The sequence below is a fragment of the Danio rerio genome, chromosome 24 (assembly GCF_052040795.2).
Source record: "Danio rerio strain M-AB ecotype USA chromosome 24, GRCz13ab, whole genome shotgun sequence".
Taxonomy (NCBI): Eukaryota; Metazoa; Chordata; class Actinopteri; order Cypriniformes; family Danionidae; genus Danio; species Danio rerio.
The window spans coordinates 225,001-246,358 of NC_141044.1; the positions used below are offsets into that span (position 1 = coordinate 225,001).

A 21,358-nucleotide genomic window follows, 5' to 3' on the forward strand; every position below is an offset into this window, starting at 1 on the left:
CAGTTCTTTAGGGTGTGACTGTAAGTGCTTTAGGGTGGGGCTATCAGTTCTTTAGGGTGTGACTGTCAGTGCTTTAGGGCGGGGCTATCAGTGCTTTAGGGTGTGACTGTCAGTGCTTTAGGGCGGGGCTATCAGTTCTTTAGGGCGTGAGTGTCAGTGCTTTAGGGCGGGGCTATCAGTTCTTTAGGGCGTGACTGTCAGTGCTTTAGGGTGGGGCTATCAGTCCTGTAAAAAAGTTGCAGTTAAACTAACAGAAACACATTTTCCTCCAGAAGAAATATATAATAGGAAACACTGTGATTAATGTCATTGCTCAGCTCTGTTAAACAGCACTTGAGAAATATCTGGGAAAGAATGTCAGATTCCGCAGGAGGGGTGCAGGGTAGGTTTTCTTCATCTGTGTGGTGCTCTGAGCTCAGTCTGCAGTGTGTTTCAGTAAAGCCTCTCGTCTGTTGTGCTGGAGAAACTCTGCTCTGTGAGTGTGAACAGTTTCTCCTCATGTGTCTGCGCTGTACAGGAACGACTGGTTTGTCTGAAGTCTAGACGCTCTTCTGTGGGAACGGCTTCATTTCCCAGTTAATAATAGTTTTGCTGGGCTTGAGCAGAAATGTGAGGCATGCGGAGCGGAGCGTGACTCAGTGTTTACTGTCTGTGTTCCTCTGTGGTTTGGCTGCTGCGCTCTGAACATACCTGGAGAACTCTTTCTGCATCTCTGAGCTCACGGCCTGCTTCTGCTCTTAAACTGAGTGTATAATCTCATCTCTGATAATATAGTCATGGATTAGTGAAGAGTGAGCGGATGTGTTTGAGTGTCCACCACTCATTTAGCACTCATTCACTCTGTCCTCTCATTCATGATGTGAAAGCAGAAGCACAGGCTTTATTCTGATGCTTGATTTGTTTCTGCTTTATTAAACTAGAAACAAGAAAACTATGACAGACTCAACCAGGAGTGTATCTGCTGTATCACAGACTGTAGTGCATTTATTGGCATTAGAAGCAACATATATTAGCTAGCTGGAGCGATTGTTTATTTAAAATGCGAAGTAAAAGCAGTGTGTTGAGCTTGTGAAATTATTCTACATGACACACAGTTGCAGAACAGAGGTGATAAACAGAAATAACGAGTTTATTCTCCGCTAGTAGATGAGGCTTCTAGATCAGGGACGTCAAATTAAATTCCTGGAGGGCTGCAGCTCTACGCAGTTTAGTTCCTCCCTAATTAAACACACCTGATCAAACTAATCCTTCGGGCTTGTTTGAAACCATCAGGTAAGTGTGTTACCTACAGGTAAGCAGGGTTGGAACTAAACTGTGCAGGGCTGTCCATACTCATGTTCCCCCGCTGTATTATTAAATGTAGTAATTGTACGTCCTGGTTCTGTTTGTGTGTGTAGTGCCGACGCAGAAGCCTCCCGCTCTGGGGCCCGTGGCGTTCGCAGCGCTGATCGCGGGGCCGGTGTGTGTGCTGTGTTTCCTGATGGTCACCGTCTTCTACATCTGCCACAGCCGCTCCGTCATTCACCACCGCGTGCCCAGCGAGGAGGACCCGTCCCTGGACCACCCCTTCATCACTGTGGGCACCACACTCAAAGACCTGATCTACGACATGACCACATCTGGATCTGGCTCCGGTGCGTCTCACACACACACACACACACACACACACACACACATACTCAATAAAACTGGTCTACGACATGACCACATCTGGATCTGGCTCCGGTGCGTCACACACACACACACACACACACACACACACTTAAAGACCTGATCTATGACCTGACCACGTCTGGCTCCAGCTCTAGTGTGTCAAACACACACACACACACACAGATATCTGATTCACACATTCAGGAGGTTCTTGTTATTCTTGCTTTGTTTGTTTCATATAATTGCTGTTTGTCTTTGCAAACACCTGCGTCCTTTGTGAGTGTGAATGTGTGTGTGTGTCTGCTTTTCTTTCTGCTGTCTGGTTTGTGGCTCTTAATCCCTCACTCTCTCTCTCTCTTTATATGTGTGTGTGTGTGTGCATTTGTGTGTCTGTGTTTGTTTATGCGTGTGTGTAGACACCTGTGTGTGAGTGTGTGTATTGGGTTGTGTGATTTTGATTGAGGTGTGTTTGAGTGTATATGAATATGGGTGTTTGAGTGTGTGTGTGTGTGTGTGTGTGTGTGTGTGTGTGTGTGTGTGTGACTTGTGTTTGGTACACCAGACTGATCCACTACTGTCCTCTAACACCAGACCTTAAGTTTAACTGTCCAACCCCTGTGTGTGTGTGTGTGTGTGTGTGTGTGTGTGTGTGTGTGTGTGTGTGTGTGTTCTGATGTGTGTATGCTGATGCTAATATATGTGTGTGTGTGTTCTGATGATGATGATAATGTGTGTGTGTGTGTGTGTGTGCTCCCGCAGGTCTGCCTCTGCTGGTGCAGCGTACGATCGCTCGCACCATCATCCTGCAGGAGAGCATCGGTAAGGGCCGGTTCGGGGAGGTGTGGCGCGGCCGCTGGAGAGGAGAGGAGGTGGCGGTGAAGATCTTCTCCTCCAGAGAGGAGCGCTCCTGGTTCCGGGAGGCCGAGATCTACCAGACCGTCATGCTGAGACACGAGAACATCCTGGGCTTCATCGCCGCAGACAACAAAGGTCAGCAGCACTGGGGCATCATGGGTAGAGGCCAGGGGGAGACGGGACCTCGTCATTATCATCATTATACTTTCATAATTGAGATAATTGTAGACTGTGATGAATAGCTGGGGTTGATCAGCCCTCAGCAGCTCTCTGACATCCTGAATAGTTCGTAAATCTGGAAAACAGTTCCTGGAGAAGATTTAAGAGTTTAGCAGAATGTCCTTATAGAGGCTTTATTTCACCTGTGGAAGGGAGTGATTGACTAACATGTGTGTGTGTGTGTGTGTGTGTGTGTGTGTGTGTGTGTGTGTGTGTGTTTGTGTTTCCTCCCTCCAGATAACGGCACGTGGACTCAGCTGTGGCTGGTGTCGGATTATCATGAGCACGGTTCTCTGTTCGATTACCTGAACCGCTACACAGTGACTGTAGAGGGGATGATCAAACTCTCCCTGTCCACCGCCAGCGGCCTCGCTCACCTGCACATGGAGATCGTCGGCACACAGGGTACGCCCATTCATTCATTCATTCATTCAAATCTTTGTTCAATAATTTATTCATTTATTTAACTGTTCATTCATTCTATCAAATGTTCATTCATGTGTTCATTTATTCATTCAGCTTTTGTTCATTCATTCATTCATCCATTAATCATTCAGCTTTTGTTCATTCATTCATTCATTCATCCATTAATCATTCATTAATTTATTCATTCATTCGTTTTATAATCCATGCTTTCAGTCATTCATTTTTTCAACTGTTCCTTCATTCTTTAATTCATCATTCATTCATTTGTTTGTCTAATTGTTCAACTGTTCATTTATTCATCCATTCATTCATCCAATAATTGTACATTACTTTGTTTTTGTTCATGTTTACTCATTCATTCATTCAACTGTTCATTCATTCTTCATTTCATTATTTAATCATTCATTCCTTTATTCGTTCAAACTGTTCATTCATTCATCTTTTAATCATTCATATATTTTTTAAATCCATGCTTTCATTCATTTATTCATTCATTAATTTGTTTATTCATTTATAAATTCATCATTCATTCATTTGCTTGTTTATTTGTTCAACAGTTCAACTTAATCATTCATTCGTCCATTAACCATTCATTCATTCATTACTTTATTTGTAAAAATATTTTTATCCATGCTTTCATTCATTCATTCATTCATTCATTCATTCATTCATTCAACTGTTTAATCATTCTTTATTTCATTATTTAATATTTTTTTCTTTTTTCGTTCAAACTGTTCATTCATTCATTCATTCATCTATTAATCATTCATATATTTTTTTAAATCCATGCTTTTATTAATTTATTCATTTATAAATTCATCATTCATTCATTTGCTTGTTTATTTGTTTAGCACTTTAACTTATTCATTCATTCATTCATTCATCCATTAACTGTTCATTTATTAGTTCATTTGTTTATTCATATTTTTTATCCATGCTTTCATTCATTCATCTATTCATTCATTCATTCATTTTTTCAACTGTTCATTTATTCTTTAATTCATCATTCATTCATTTGTTTGTCTATTTGTTCAACTGTTCATTTATTCATTCATTCGTTCATCCAATAATTGTGCATTACTTTGTTTTTGTTCATTCATTCATTCATTCATTCATTCATTTATTTAACTGTTTTTAATTTAATTTGTTTGTTCAGTTGGTGATTTGTTATGTCCGTGCAGGCTTCTTTAGATTGATGATATGAATGGTAATATGATAATATTAATATAACGATGTAAATAAAAGACTTATGAAGAATCTCAGATCATTCCACCTTTTCTACAGCATGGCAAATTAAAGATTAAACGAGTTAACCTCCCAAACCTTGGTGGAGTTCATTATTATTATTAAAAACAAATCCTTCTTTAATATTTTGAAAGCCGGCAGTATGAATACAGAAGTGATGTTTACACGTGTTTATTAGGCTACATGTGTCATTCACTGATCTGTCTGTGGTTGTGAGGCAGAAACATGATTTTAACACTGGTAATAATCATACATGTGTATTGATCATCATATCTGAGTGATTTCTGCAGGATCATGAGCACTGTAGACTGCAGTAATGATGCTGAAAATCACTGATGTACATTACACTTATAGCTTTTGGCTGTTTTGACCAGCGTCCACCATGGTGAAGATAAAGGCGGTCTGACTGAGAACAGCAGCCGCACCTTCTGACTCCAGCACACCTCATGTCTTTACCACAGACGGGCTGTGTTTAATCTCAGCACACTCGACTGTAGTGCATTACTGTAGAACTAATGAACACTTTCTTCTGTAATGCTACAGCGGAGCGTGTGGGATTGAGCCTGTCGTGACTCTCTCCGTGTAATGGACCATTATGTCTCAATTATAGCAGTGTAATAAAGCCAGAGCTGCGCTAAATGAAGCTCACAGTACCACAAACAACACTGAGCAGACTCTGTTATACTCTGATGAACATCAGCGAGTCTAGACGTCCATCAAGAGCTCTGATTCATGCACAACTGAGCCTCCTCTAGACTTCGAGATATTATATTTGAAGAGTGCATGAAGTCAACATTGACATTCCGGTGAATCAGTCGATCATTATCCTGATAAAACTCTTTTGTTCTTATTTATTCGTCTTTAATAGACTCTGATTGGGCGAAATATTTATTTAGCCACGCCCCTGCAATCATTAGTGTGCTGCGAGTGAAAGATAAAAGGCGGAGCTTAAAAAAACCCCGCCCCCTACTCAATATTCACACGACTTGCCTGATTACCCTAATTACCATAGTTAAATCTTTAAACTGCACTTTAAGCTGAATACTGGTATCTCGCGGAGTAACTAGTCGAGTATTCTGTGCTGTCATCATGGCGGAGACTAAATACATCAGTTATCAAAACTGTTATGTATTGCAGAGTAATTCAGCTCCTGTGTGTTCTCCTTCAGGTCCTGTAGGGCAGATGGAGTAATGGAGACTGAAATAAGGTCATTGTTTGTAACCGCTGCTGTTGTGTGTGTGTGTGTGTGTGCTCAGGGAAGCCTGCGATCGCCCACCGGGATCTGAAGTCTAAGAATATCCTGGTGAAGAAGAACGGCACCTGCTGTATTGCAGACCTGGGGTTGGCCGTCCGGCACGACTCTGCCACCGACACCATCGACATCGCTCCCAATCACAGAGTCGGCACCAAACGGTCAGTCACAGCTGGAGGAGGAGGATGGAGATTAAAGATTAGAGTAAAGATCATCAGCACTGAGACTGTCCCGGGTTCATTACCCTCCTCTTATTTTATTCTGTTACGCTGGTCACATGGTAGGTTCGGTTAGGTGTCTGACCATTTTGAGGAATGTAAACAAAGACAAGGGTCTCAACGTGTTTTACAGTTTTAATTTGCAAAGCTTCAGAGAATCCAAAAAGAGCCCCATATTGATAAATGATGTTATGAGAGCTGTTTAAATATGAAGATATGATTGAATTGCCTCTTGTTAGAGTTAGAGAGAAAACAAGCAGGAGTGTTCATGGCCAATGACATCACCACACTAAAGTGGTTATATGATGTCATGTTAGCTGTTGTGTTGTGTTGTGTTATTTTAGGTTAGGTTAGGTTATGTTGTGTGTTATATAGGGAAGCTGCGGTCAGGATTTTCGCAGTACCAATTCTTTGTCATGGTGATCGGCCAATACTGAGGACTCTGCATATAATGCCTTAAGCACAGCTGGAGTTGGAGTCAGAGCAGCTCAAAACACTGGATATACAATAACTGCTTTAAAGAGAGCATCAGTCACGCCAATAAGCTGTATAAACAGCTCGCAGCACATCTGATCTCCGCCAGATATAGTCCTAACTTATCATACATTAATGGGAATCAGTTTGGCTGTCTTTTTGCTTTATTTATTTAACTATTTTTATTTATTCATTATGTTTAAAAATTACAATTGTGGCTAGTTTTGTGGTCTAGCACAGATAATAATAGCAGATAATGATAATAATAATAATAATATTAATAAAAATAATGATAATAATGTTAAAATAATAATAATAAAAATAACGATAATAATAATAATAAAAAATAATAATGTTAAAATAATAATAATAAAGATAATGATGATAATAATAATAAAATAAAAATGATAATATTGTTCAAATAATAATAATGATAATAATGAAATAATATTGATAATATTAATAATAATGTTAAAATAATAATGATAATAATGAAATATATTGATAATAATGATAATAATAATAATTATAAAATAATAATGATAACAATGTTAAAATAATAACAATAATATTAATAATAATAATAATAATAATTATTATAAAATAATAATGATAAAATGTTAAAATAATAATAATAATAATAATGATGATAATAATAATGAAATAATATTGATAATAATAATGATAATAATAATAGTGACAATTATAATTATATTGATAATAATTATAAAATAATAATGATAATAATGTTAAAATAATTAGAATAATAATGATCATAATGTTAAAATAATAATAATAATGATAATAATAATAATAATAATGAAATAATAATGATAATAATATTAAAATAATAATAATAGTGATAATAATAATAATTATAAAACAATAATGATAATAATAATAATAAAATAATAATAACTCCAGATAAATTAGACATGTTTGTGCTTTGTGTGTGTTGGAAGCCTCTGCTTTGTTTGAGATCTGCTTTAATGCAGAAGTGTGGTCATTTTGCTGCAGGACAGACTGAAATAAACTCAGAGGTGTTTGTGTTTGTTGGCGTTGTTGCTCTAATTGGGTTCATTAGTAAAACAGTGTCATTTATAATCAAGTAGAGAAGTAAATGCAGGAGAGGTGCAGTATTATTGTACAGGTCAGACCCGCTGTGCTTTTGTAATTTAGTTTTAATTGCATATTGATTTATTGTCATGCTGTCTCTCCTGTCAGGCTCAGTTATGTTGTGTGAAAGCCTTTCAGAAACTCACAGTCACAATAAGCTGGAGTGTCCCTCATCTGGCTCATAATGCTCTGCTGTGTCGTGCAGTATAGTCATATCTGGATGTGTGTGTGCAGGTATATGGCTCCAGAAGTGCTGGATGATTCCATAAACATGAAGCATTTCGAGTCCTTCAAGAGGGCTGATATCTACGCCATGGGCCTGGTGTTCTGGGAGATCGCCAGCCGCTGCTCTATCGGAGGTATGGAGGAGATCCTCTTGTGGTTAATGGGGTATATTAAGCATGGGGACTTTTAATTTGGAAGCTACGTCATTATAAACTCGCCATGATGTAGATGTTGTAGAGGATTTTATGTTATGTTCATTATGCTGATTGATTATTGATTATTGATTGTGGTTTGTGCTGTAATCGTCGCAGGTATTCATGAAGATTATCAGCTGCCGTATCATGATCTGGTCCAGTCAGACCCGTCAGTGGAGGAGATGCGGAGGGTGGTGTGTGAACAGAAACTGAGGCCAAACATCCCCAACAGATGGCAGAGCTGCGAGGTACACACACACACACACACACACACACACGCACACACGCACACACACAAACCACTTACAACAAAAACACACACACATATAACTTAAAGCACCAAACACACACACCATCTACAGCACAAACACACACACATACCACTAACAGCACAAACACACACCATTTACAGCACAAAAACACAGACACGCACATGCGCGCACACACACACACACACACACACCAATTAAAGCACAAATAATACACAAACACACACTACTTAAAGCACACAACAAAACACATATACACACATACAACTTACAAACACACACACACACACACACCACTTAAAACTCATAAACACCGCTTACAGTACAAAAACACAAACACACACACCACTTAGAGCACACACATACACACACACCATTTACAACAAACACCGCACACACCACTAAGAACACAAACACACACACACCATTTAAAGTACAAACACACACACACACACACACACACACACCACTTAAAGCACAAATACACTGCTTACAGTAAAAAAACACAAACACACACACACCACTTAGAGCACAAACATACACACACACACACATACACACAAAATTTACAGCACAAAACACACAAACACACCACTTAGAGCACAAACACACACACACACACACACACACACACACACATGCAAACAACATTTACAGCACAAAAACACACACATGCACACACACACACACACCACTTACAGCCCAAACACACACACACACACACCACTTACAGCCCAAACACACACACAGACAACACCATTTACAGCACAAAACACACTCACACACCACACGTAGCTGTAGGATCTGTCCATTCCTGAGGATGTTTGGTGGTCAGACTCTTCTTCTGCTGATGGAGCTGTTCAGTAAATCAGTTTGGACACACTTGTGGCACATGATGAAGCTGCTCACAGATCTGACATTAGAGTGAACAGCAGGAGGTGAAGCGGTCTCTCTCTACAACAGCTCATTTACCCATATTTACTCTGCTCATTAGCGCTGTTTACCCCAGAGACGTCGCCTGTTTACAGTGTCTCAGTCGCTCCACCACCCGGGAGGATTATTAAACAATGCTTTATTTCAAATATGCCATCAGGTCATATTTGAAGAGCCAATATCTACTGTTATTGATGTGTTGTGTTTATTAATTATTTAAAGAGACAGTTCCCTTCAAAACCAGACATTATTAAACTCTAAAGGAGATATTTGGAGGAATGCTAAAAACCGGTAACCATTGACTTCCATAGTAAGAAAACAAATACTAAGTCAATGGTTACCGGTTTTCAGCATTCTTCATAATATCTCCTTCAGTGTTCAACAGAAGAAAGAAGCTCTAGGTGTGTGTGTGTGTACATATCTGGCAAGAGTGTGTGTGTGTGTGTGTGTGTGTGTGTGTGTGTGTGTGTGTGTGTGTGTGTGTGTGTGTGTGTGTGTGTGTGTGTGATATATAAGGACACAGATGTGTATGGCAGGTATCACAGGAGATGGTGATGAATGTTTACACATTGCTGATGTCTGCATTTTCAGCAGGCGTATCAGTCAATCTTACTTTCAGAGAGTGAGGCTGCACAGTCTCCTGTAAGGGTGGAGTAGATGTGGAGCAATATAACATACAGTCTGTACAATATAAAACAATGGAAACCTGTGAAACTTACACACAATTCACAAAACAAACCTCTCTGTCTGTCTGTGTGTGTGTGTGTGTGTGTGTGTGTGTGTGTGTGTGTGTGTGTGTGTGTGTGTGTGTGTGTGTGTGTGTGTGTGTGTGTGTGTGTGTGTGTGTGTGTGTGTGTGCAGGCTCTGCGTGTGATGGCTAAGATCATGCGGGAGTGCTGGTACGCTAACGGAGCGGCTCGACTGACGGCGCTGCGCATCAAGAAGACTCTTTCCCAGCTCAGCCAGCAGGAGGGAATCAAGATGTAGATCCTCGCCGAGCATTCTGGGAAACGCTGTTCACACGGACTGCATCAGCAGCACAGCGGCGGCGGCGGATCTCCAGTTTCTAGCCTCCGGACTCCAGCTCGGGTTTGTGTGCAGAAAAACTGATTTCTGTGGGACCTTCTTTTGCACCTTGTGTTTGAGCTTCTCACTGCAGTTCTTCAGGTTTTTCTTTATTTTTGCAAAAAAAAACAACAACACCGACTCATTGGGGATTCGTCAACAGGGGCACGTGCTTGGAGATTGTTAAATATGTGCCCTGGCATACATCCTAAAACTAAAGCTTCTGTTCCTTTCCAAACTACCACTGACCGCTTGCCTCCATATGGAGGAGCTTTCCGGAGCGGTCAGTTTGCTCAGTAGCTCACCTTGTATGGTGTCAGACTTGGGGCACAGAGTAGACCAGGGTTCAAATCCAGTGAAGGACAGTGTTAGAAAGCAGGAAAAACAAAACCCAAAAGTAAAGCAGTGTGAAATTGTGGTAAAATCACACATCCGCAATGCACTTCTCTCTTCTAGTTTGCTTTTGACAACACTACCAATTTAGGGTTTAGGGAAGGGGCGGGGCAGGTGAAAACTCATATGCAGTGCTCAGCATATGTGCGCACACCCCTTACTAATCTATCCTTTAAATTCATGATCAATAGGAAGCTCTACAATGTTATATTTGTGCATATACATGAGATTAGTCAGTACCGAAGCCAAATCTGGAGCTTATCTAAAGAGATAACTTACGATAACCATCCAAAAATAATACAGCCAAATTTATATGTTATAAAAAAATATTTAAAACAAATTGAAAAATCAAGAGAAGCAAAAAAATGACAAATTAAGCTGGATTGCAGTATTTTGCTTGAATTTAATTGTATTAATTTTCAATTTCTAATTACGTTTGGTGACTAAAATATTACTTTAATAAATATATCTGTTTAATAAATCTGTTTAAATGCAGCAAAACACATCGCCTATATTCACTGAGAAATGCAGCAAAATATTAACTTTCAAAACGGGCTGTACTCAACATGCGGAGCACTGTAGGAGGACGTATAAATGTCACGTACAATAAGTAAACGTCACCCAATGACGTAAATGAGATTGTCAAAAATGCTCACAGCGGCCTCTAATGGATTTGCGAGAAATTACACATATGAGAAAACATAACTTAGCGGCATATTTAAGATTGGCAGAAATATACACGAGCAGCCTCTAGTGGACCTGCGAGAAACAGCATGTACGAGCAAATGTGGCTTAATGACATTTGAGATGTCAAAAACGTACATGCCACCCTCTGGTGGAGTTATGAGAAATTACACGTACAGGTAAACATGGCCAAGTGATGTATTTGAGATTTGCAGAAAATGTACACAGCGCCCTCTTGTGGATTGACGAAAAATTGCAAAAATAAGCAAATGTGGCAACTGACATATGGCGACCTCTAGTGGATTCACGAAAAATTCTGCATACGAGTAAACATGGCCCAGTGACGCACTTGAAGTTGTCAAAAATGTACTTGGCGCCCTCTATTGGAATAATGAAGAGTTGCACTTAGGAGAAAATGTGGGCCAATAGCAGCGTATTCAGGATTTGTGAAAATTGTATATAGCAGCACCCAGTGGACTTGTGCATATACGAGCAAACATGACCATAATTGAGATTGTGAGAAATGACCAGAGTCTGGTCCAAACCTTCAAGCAGACGCCACCCTGAGCACATATCCCCCAATCAAACACACCCCTGTGCGTGAATCTCCCATGAGCCGGTGTTGAGCAGGAAACTGGACCCGACCTCATTCAGTCTAGCGCACACACACATGCTGTGACACATATGCAATATAGATGAAGCGATCGACTTTATATTTTTACTGCTCTGCTACAACAAATACGACGACAACCATGCCTTCCAAGCCAGGTGTAACCAGAAAGTGCCACTGCTTCAAACCAACAAACCAACCAACAACCAACCAACCACGGACCCTCGCGCCGTGCGGTCGGTCCAGCAGACCACCGTCTCTTATGCACACCCGCCGGTGCCATGTCCATCCGCTCTGCTCCTCATCCTTCCCATGATGCAGTGCTGATGCAGACGCTACAACCGTCAGACCTCCTCATCCCAGCATGCACTGCGGCTGCAGTACTGGAACACGGCCACAGGGGGCGGAGCACACTACCACAACACAGGAGGATTCCCTCATGCTTTAGTAGCTGATAATGTTCACTGAGGAGGAGCAGAGGTGCTGTAGAGCTGTGAACTTCTTAGAGAACGGATTTATTATTGAGTGTGCTTCAGTGTTCATTCATCTCTGTGATTCAACGCTGGTGGTTCAGTGGTTAGCACTGCAAGAAGCTCTCTGGTTTGAGTCTCGGCTGGGTCAGTTGGTGTTTCTGCGTGGAGTTTGCATGTTCTCCCCGTGTTGGTGTGGGTTTCCTCCGGGTGCTCCGGTTTCCCCCACAGTCCAAACACATGCGCTATAGGGGAACTGATCAACTACACTGGCCGTAGTGTATGAGTGATTCCCAGTACTGGGTTGCAGCTGGAAGGGCATCCGCTGTGTAAAACATGCTGGAATAGTTGGCAGTTCATTCCGCTGTGGTGACCCCTGATGAATAAGAGACTGAGCTGAAGGAGAATGAGTGACTGAATGATTATTAATACTACTAAATAATAATAATGATCCTCGTCATTTTCAGATTTTAATATATGTTTTTTTGCTTCATAGTAATGTGCAATCTGTTATACATTTATGATTCTTTGTTAAACAGTTTAAAATGGGAGCTTTTGTGAATAATATCAATATTTTCATTATAAATACACCTATAATATGTTTAAAACATGCATATTTACTGTCAAAACTAAACTGGAAATGAAAGCTTTCTTTTGAACTGTTTCTTTTGTTAAGAATCCTAAAAGTAAAATGAGTAAATACATATACAACATTTAAATGCATATATATATATATATATATATATATAATGTAAAAAAAGAAAAGATTGCAAATTCAAGACCACTGGGCTGCCGTGCCACCCAATCTAGGAGAAAAAAGGGGGAAGAAGGAGATGAAGGAGGGATTTCTTCTAGACCAGGAGTGTCCAAACTCAGTCCTGGAGGGCCGGTGTCCTGCAGATTCCTGCCTCAACACACCTGCATGGATGTTTCTAGAAAGCCTAGTAAGAGCTTGATTAGCTAGCCCAGGTGTGCCTGATTGAGGTTGGAACTAAACTTTGCAGAACACCGGCCCTCCAGGACCGAGCTTGGACATGCCGATTCTAGACAAAGACAATGTGTGATGAAGACTGGGGTTATTTATAGTAACGTAGGCATCATATGATTGGAGGATCATGATGAGCTGATGCAGCACCGGCTGTGGTCAATCATAAGCACATGATCCTCTTGAAATGAGTTCACACATATACATCACTATAAGCTTTTGTGTTTAACCTTTTATTAAAGAATCCTAAAAGTCTTTTCAGCTCTGATGATGATTTAGTGATTTCCCACCAGTAACAGCCGAGCTTAACATATCCAGACATGAACTGAAGAGCAGAACTCAGCATTGAGTCGCAGGAATGAATGAAATATGAAGCTCATTCAATAAGAGCGCACTTCTCTAAAGCCGCAGTGATGCGTCACAGTTCAGCTGGGTTTCTGATCAGATAACGGCAGTTTCAGTGAACAGAACTCCTGCAGTCTCCCAGCGTCTGAGCGCTAGTGTGGCTCAATATAGCAAACTTTACTAAGCCATAGCTTTTACAACACATCGTGGCGACTTTTTCTAAGCGAATGTACACGAGCAACTCTGCTGAAACTCTTACGGGACCAAGCGTTCACACGTACTGTATAAAAGCCAACACACACACACACACACACACTCATGTAGCAGCGGGCGGACAGTGTCAGCAAGCCTGCAGGACGAGAGCGTGCGGACGCTGTTCAGAAGGTGTGTAGACCAGTGCAGCTTCACTGATCTCCTGCAGACTCGTGCACTGCTCTGCTCACGCTGAACACACACACGTCTGCAGCCTGCATTCAGCTCCAGATGAAGGACGGATTAACAAGAGCAAGTGCTCATTCAGTGGAGGAGACCACTCACAACTGCTCATACACACACTGATCTACACCGCTGCTGGAGGAGGTGAAGAGGATCACCTCACTGCTAATCAGCACACACACACACACACACACACACACACACACACACGTCTATACTTTGTTTACATTCACACCGATATGCATTTAAATAGTCTGATTTACGGGTTTACATGCTAACTGATGACCTGCCAACACACACACACTTACAAACACACACATTTAAACACACACACACTTTCACTCACACACTCACGCAAACAAAACCACACACTCACACATGCGCTCACTCTCTTTCTCTCTCTCACACACACACACACACACACACACACACACACACACACACACACACATGTATTTCAGCAGTGTGAGCACTCGTATATCTGTAGCTGTTGTGTTTACCGCGGTGCAGTGAATCGCCGTCAGCATTGTTAGGATCATCTTTAGTCTCTTCCAGCAGCAGCAGCAGATCACACACTCACTACATTCAACACTGATGCTGGTGATGGAGTGTGTGTGTGTGTGCGCGTGTGTGTGTGTGTCAGACTCTGCTTTGGTTTCTATGCGTTTAGCAATAACAACACACACACACACACACACACACACACACACAGCTCACTTATATTCTCATTCTGCTGGACTTGTGTGCTGTAGAAGCTGAAGGTGTGTGTGTGTGTGTGTGTGTGTGTGTGTGTGTGTGTTTTGCTTCACACACCAGTGACTCCTCAATGTGTCTATGTAATGTGTGAGCCTAGCTTCTATAAATAATGTGTAGATGTATATAAGTGTGTGTGTGTGTGTGTGTGTGTGTTTGGTACAGATGTGAACTGAAGGAAAAACTGTGTGTAAACTCGGCAACCGCAGGAGAAACACACACACACACACACACACACACACACACACACACACACACTGATCAGGAGGAGATCATCAGTGTTTATTCTCTCTCTTGCTTCCAGATTAGTGCAGTAAAGGCCTTTCGCTGAGCGTGTTTGAGTGTGAACGCTGGACACGCTTTACAATAAGGTTTATGAAGTCTCCTCAGCTTTCTGTGAGGTGAATTGAGCAGATTATTTCCCCTAATCTGTATTAGATGAACACAAATACAGGCAGAGTTTTGCGAAATAAATAAAAAGCCAGAGATGAAGAAATATTGAGTCAAAGACAAACTGTCCTGCTTCATATCAGTGTTTATCAGTGTCTGCTTTCATACTGCAGTGGCGTTTGTGAAGACTTGTTAGGATGATGTTGTGTTCTCCTCGTGTGTGGAGGATAGAGTGATGATAGAGTGATGTGTTGCTGGAGGAAACTGATCTCTTATTCCGTCAGATTGAAAATCAATATTTCCAGCAGATATAGTCGTGTGTTGTGGGGCCGGCTGCACCAGCGGTGTGGAAGTTAACTTGGTTGTGATTTAAAGGGACTCGTAAGCTATTACTCTAAATATATTAGTGTTCCAGCACTGAGCTCAGTGTAAACACAACACAACGTTTACAGCAGCATCCCCTCATGTTTAATGCTGGGAGAGAGATTCGTTCACGCTGATCCTGCAGAATGATCTCCCTCTGCTCACACTTGTTTATTAATTTGTGTTCAGGGAACAAGAAGTTTCATTTTCTCTCATGCAGTGTTTTGTTAATAGTATCAATCAATCAAATCAAGATATATTGTTGGATATAAAGACCTGAGAACAAAGTTTAATGTTTGATAAGCTCATGTGTATTGTGCGTGCATTCACGGCTCGCGATGCAGGTGTGTGTGTGTGTGTGTGTCTGTTATTAGTGACGGACTGTAATGACATGCACTATAAAAATGCAGTTCATCATTTCATTTTAATTGGACAGTTATATATATATATAGATGCATGCATTAGTGTATTAAATGCTTTATTTTTTACCTTTATTATGTAGGACAGTAGAATACATGAGGAGCAGAGAGAGGGGAGAAGGATCGGCAAAGGACACACGGTCAGGAATCAAACTCAGATCACCGTGAGCGCTTCAGTGCTACAGTTTAAGTCAGAATTATTCGCCTCCTTTGAGTTTTTTCTTTTTGTAATATTTCCTGAATGATGTTGAACAGATTCAGGAGTTGTTTACAGTATTACAGAAGGTCTGATTTGTTTTATTTGGGCTAGAATAAAAGCAGTTTTAATAGTTTTAAAGCCATGTTAAGCTCAATATTATTCACCCCTTCAGCAATATTAGTGTTGGATTGTCTCCAGAACAAACCACTGTTATACAATGACTTGCCTAATTACCCTAACTTTACCCTAATTACCCTAGTGAAGCCTTTACATGTCACTGTAAGCTGAACACTAGTGTCTTGAAGAATATCTAGTCTAATATTATGTGCTGTCATCATGATGAAGAGGAAACACATCAGTTATTAGAGATGAGTTATTAACACTCGTCTGATTAGAAATGTGCTGAAAAGATCTCAGTTAAACTGAAACTGGGGTTAAAAAAACGGGGAATAATTCTGATTTCTACTGTATATGTTGGTGCACTTCACCTCTGAGCTATTGGCACTGACTATTGAAATGCTTTTTATTGGATATTACATCATTTAATGCGACTACACATGACTTTACTAAGAGTTTACAACCTACTAACTACGGTTTGCCTTAAGAACATGTTGCAACCAAAGTGAGACTGAATTAAGTTAGAAACTAGCTCATCGTGACTAGACCTCTAGTGTGGACTTCACATTCCCGTTTAGGAAAGAACTTCTGCACAGCTGCTGCAGGCCGACCCTGCAGTGTATAGCTGGAGTTCTGCATTAAATCCTGCTCCTATCCTATAGAAAAGGGCAGCTTTTTGTCTTTGACTCCTCTAAAGTTCACAGATGTTAATAAATATTTCTGTCTTGTTTTTAGTCCAAATATATAAAAGTTCTTATATTAGGAAGCGTTTTCTAGACAAGCTAAAAATCGTGTTGTTTTCAGAGATAATGAGCAAATGAAGCGAGTTTCTCCTTAAAACAAGCAGAATAATCTGACATTGAGTTAATAAAGTTAATATTATTTTTATTTTCTTTCCCCCCTGGTCAGATTATTCTGCTTGTTTTAATGAAAACCTCTCTTCATATTTCTGAAAACAAGACAACATGGTTTACTTCTTTAGCAAATGCTTCTCGATTATTAGAATTGTTAGATATTTGGACTGGAAACAAGTCAAAACCTGTGAGTGAGCGAAGCCTGTTTGCAGTGTGATGAATGCTCTGCTCATTGTTAGTGTTAGATTAGGCATTATCCACTGAAACCTTATTGTCGAGTGTGTTAAGCCTGGTTTATACTTCTGCGTCAAGTGACGGCGCAACTCACGGCGCAGGCAACGCGCGTAGCTGTGCATTTATACTTCTGCGCGCTGTCTCCGTTGGTCTGCATTAACACTTCCGAACCGCTAGTGGGCAGTGAGGTGTAAATGTTCCTCTGTGTCTAGTTTCTTCGCTTCTGTTTTGCTATTCTGAACACTTCCTGGATGTACAAGTGACTCAAACTCGCTCATTTTGAGGCAGGAACCGTCGGACGTGCAACAACTTTAACCATGAGGTAAACACAGAACAAAACTTTCCATCCGGAGCTCCTTCACGGGACTCCACACTTGTAAACAATCTCTCGCGCCATTCGCGCGGCTCTCGGTCCCGCCCAGACTCGTCGGCGCTAGCAAGCCGACCAATCACAGAGCTTGCGCTACGCGTTGTTGCGACGTGTAGTTACAATTTTTGAGAGGTGCACGTCAGTTACGGCGATGGCCACGGCGAAGGGCTATGCGTCAGCGCCGTAGCATACGCCGGTGTTTGACGCAGAAGTATAAATCAGCCTTTATGTGTCATCAGTGTAAAGCAGAGCTTGTGATCTTTCTGAACTGATTGTCGTCTTGATCTGGTTTGTGGAGTCGACTGTAATCCCTCAGAGCAGCTTGAACATTCTTCAGATCATCTCTGCGTGCTCATCTTCAGTCACCAGCATTAGCTCGAGTCTGTGGAGATGATTACAATATTTTCTGCCCATAACGGGAAGCATTTCAGGCGTTTGACCAGTTCACTTCCATGATAACAGCATTTCGGGGACTGAAATAGACTGCACCCAGACAACGACGATTGTGTTCTGCTCTTCTGTGAATTCTCAAATGTTACCTTCCATACATGTAGCGTTTCAATAAGATGGAAACTGGTGTTAGATGCTGTATGGGTATGCCAGACCTGTAGGTGGCGCTGTAAGCAAACACAGAGCTGCAGAATACACGTCGATTACAGAAGTACGCTGTGAGCTTGAAGTCGTCATCCTATTCAGAATAAGGTCAGCGACTCTGTCTGAAATCGCCTACTACTCCAGTGTTTAATTTTACTACGTGACCGTAGTCTGTTCGATATAGTATGAATCTAATTCGTTCATCCATTGTTCACATGACCTATTGCTTCACTTCGCATACGTTCATGAATTCTCTTGCGGTGCATTATGGTATAGCTCAGCGTCCATCAGATGCGCACATACCATATTATATTTTTGGCAAAGTTATGGAGTTTGCGCAACTAAAAATAAAATCAATTTAAGCACAAATTTAACAAAAAACATCCTTCAGAACATCTAGAGCAAGTGATGTGAATCGTGTGTTCTCTTAGTGTTTAGCATCATAACAATCTAACAGCGCCCTCTACTGGCCTGGCGTGCATAACACAGCATACATATGTATAAAGACAAGTTGCTTTGAAAATGCTGTCACATTCACGTCAAAAGCGTTTCAAATGCAAGGAAAAACTTCCATTTTTGACTGTTGTGTTTGTTTAAACGTAGCCTGTGTGTCACTGTCGTCGGGTGTGTGTGTGTGTGTGTGTGTGTGTGTGTGTGTGTGTGTGTGTGTGTGTGTGTCTGCTCTGTGACCAACACCACAGTAATGATCCTTTAATACAGATTCACAAGATATCGCAGACGTCCGTTCTTTCACTGAAGCTCACTCTCTTATGTTTATTACAGTGTTATAACACACTGAGATTGTTCTGGAGTGTCTGTAGCTGTGTCCCAAATCCCATACTACTCCAAAGTGTTTGACAACTTACTAGTGTACGACACTTTTAATTAAAACGTACTTTAGAAATGTACTTTGTGCGAGTAGTATGAATAAAACTCATATGATCTACATCCGCCATGTTGTTCGCATCACATGACCTATGTTCGTCGGTTGCGTCGCTTCACATTATATTCATTGCATTGGATTATGGGAAAATGAAGTGTCAATACGATGTGCACTTTTTCCATTCAAATGTAAGAAATCCCAGCCTGATCTCACGAGGAAGTTTAAGTGTTTTACGTCTTGTCAGTTTAGTGGCTAATTTGTTCGAGTTGAGTCGTACAAGAATGTACGATTTTAAAAAGGAGGCGTGGCACCCAACCCCGCCCCTAAACCCAATTGTCATTGGGGGATGAGCAAATCGTACTAAATTGTACGTATTAGGTCGTACAAATTGACAAATTAGCCACTAAATTAAAAAGTTACGAATTGCCGTGAGATTGCGTTGGTAATTCGGGTACTTCTCCAATGTAGTTTTTCTAATTCTGACGTACTACTCAGCTCACACACTATAAAGTAGGGAAGTATGTGGTTTGGGACGCACTGCAGGCCACGCCTCTTCAATATTTACCCATGGTGCATCTGAGCCGCTGCTCTGGATTGGCAGCGAAAGCTTTACGTGTTTATTTGGTGCCTCAGTTTGACTCTGTGTTTTTAAACTCCTCCTAGAACGATGCACTGCATGGACTTGTTTCTAAAGTTTGCATCACTTGCTTTTTTTTATTAAAAAATGTAATAAAATAAATGTGTATATTAAACATGTAATTTCAATAACGAGTTTTAAAAAGGTCAAAACGTCACGAGAAAAAAGAAATACCTCCTCTGAAGACCAATGTGTTTATACCTCAGTGTATATATATTGAGTTTGTTTGTGTTTCTCTCGAGAGCTGAATGGTTTTGGGTGTCGGTGGTACGTGTCGATGGCATTGTGTATTATTGTGGGAACGCCGTATTCCTCCTTTAAAGCATTATTGGGTTTGTTTTCTTCCGGTTCGGGATTACAAGTGCTTTACTGATGTCATTCTGTCCTTTAATGCCTCCTCAGCTGTATAGAAATGCCTTGTACTGTTTCTTTTACAAAAAAATAAACAAAACAAAAAAAAAAACTCCAGAAAGAGAGAGTAGTGGAGGATTCAGATGCTGTATGATCTGCGTCTCCTCGTGATTTTTAAAGCATTATGTATTGATTTTTTATATAGCGTGTACAGATGAACTGCATAGGATCATAGAGTGGAGATCATGTTGCTTTCTAATATAGTGGAGTAGAGATGATGGTGTGAATTAAAGAAAAACATGCTCAAACTTCCACATCTCTGTGTGCGTGTGTGCTTATTTATTTCTCTATCCTAGAGTTTTGAAGTTGCGCTGATGATGTGCAGTTGTATTTGACATTGACTCCTGTAGTGTTTTACACCTTCTATGGATGTTAATGTTTGAACATTCTTCAGAATATCTTGTTTTGTGTTCAACAGAAGAAAGAAACTGTTAACAACCACACGAGTGTGAGTATGGATGAGTATGGGTGCACTGTGACTATAAATATCAGATTTACACAAATTAGCACAATTCTTTTCCCACAGACTTTAAATGTATTTTACAATGATGAGTTTAAATTTCACAGCTGCAACTTTATTTCATTTAACCTCGTGTTTATATTGAACATCGGGTTTATTTCTCAGTAATGCCCCTGCTGAAGGAAACAGCATATGCTGGTAAGGTATGTTTGCTGGTCAGGACCACCAGAAAAAACAGCAAGACCAGCATCAAAACATACCTTACCAGCATATGCTCTACTGAAAAAACAGCTTAAACTAGCCTAGGCTGGTTTTATCTGTTCAACCAGGCTGGTTTTAGAGGGGTTTTGGCCACTTCCAGGCTGGTTTCCAGCCATTTTCAGCTGGTCAGGCTGGGAGATGACCAGATAAAACCAGCTTGACCAGCCTAGCCAGGCTGGAAGCCCGAGCCAAAACCAGCTATGTCCAGCTTAAACCAGGCTGGTCAAGCTGGTTGTAGTTGGGTTTAGATGGTCATTTTCCAGCCTGACCAGCTGGAAACCAGCTTGGAAGTGGCCAAAACCCATCTAAAACCAGCCTGGTCAACCAGCTAAAACCAGCCAAAAAGT

General features: G+C 40.8%; 1 protein-coding gene and 1 long non-coding RNA gene across 3 annotated transcripts in view; both read left to right on the forward strand.

Annotated features, from left to right (window-relative positions):
- Nucleotides 1-13,066, forward strand: part of tgfbr1b (transforming growth factor, beta receptor 1 b) — a 34,851-nt gene extending 21,785 nt beyond the window's left edge. The window contains 7 exon segments of one of the 2 annotated variants that reach the window (NM_001115059.1): nucleotides 1,398-1,634; nucleotides 2,413-2,643; nucleotides 2,965-3,132; nucleotides 5,655-5,811; nucleotides 7,693-7,817; nucleotides 7,995-8,125; nucleotides 9,941-10,403. In NM_001115059.1, coding sequence (NP_001108531.1) covers nucleotides 1,398-1,634; nucleotides 2,413-2,643; nucleotides 2,965-3,132; nucleotides 5,655-5,811; nucleotides 7,693-7,817; nucleotides 7,995-8,125; nucleotides 9,941-10,066 — 1,175 coding nt within the window. In that variant the 3' untranslated portion in view covers nucleotides 10,067-10,403. 2 annotated transcript variants of the gene reach the window in all.
- A 2,086-nt stretch (nucleotides 13,067-15,152) lies between these two features.
- LOC147837914 (uncharacterized) lies at nucleotides 15,153-20,544 on the forward strand. The gene is made up of 3 exons (XR_015524627.1): nucleotides 15,153-17,098; nucleotides 17,217-17,441; nucleotides 17,988-20,544. It is a non-coding gene; the product is annotated as an uncharacterized LOC147837914 (long non-coding RNA).
- Nucleotides 20,545-21,358: the final 814 nt, after the last annotated feature.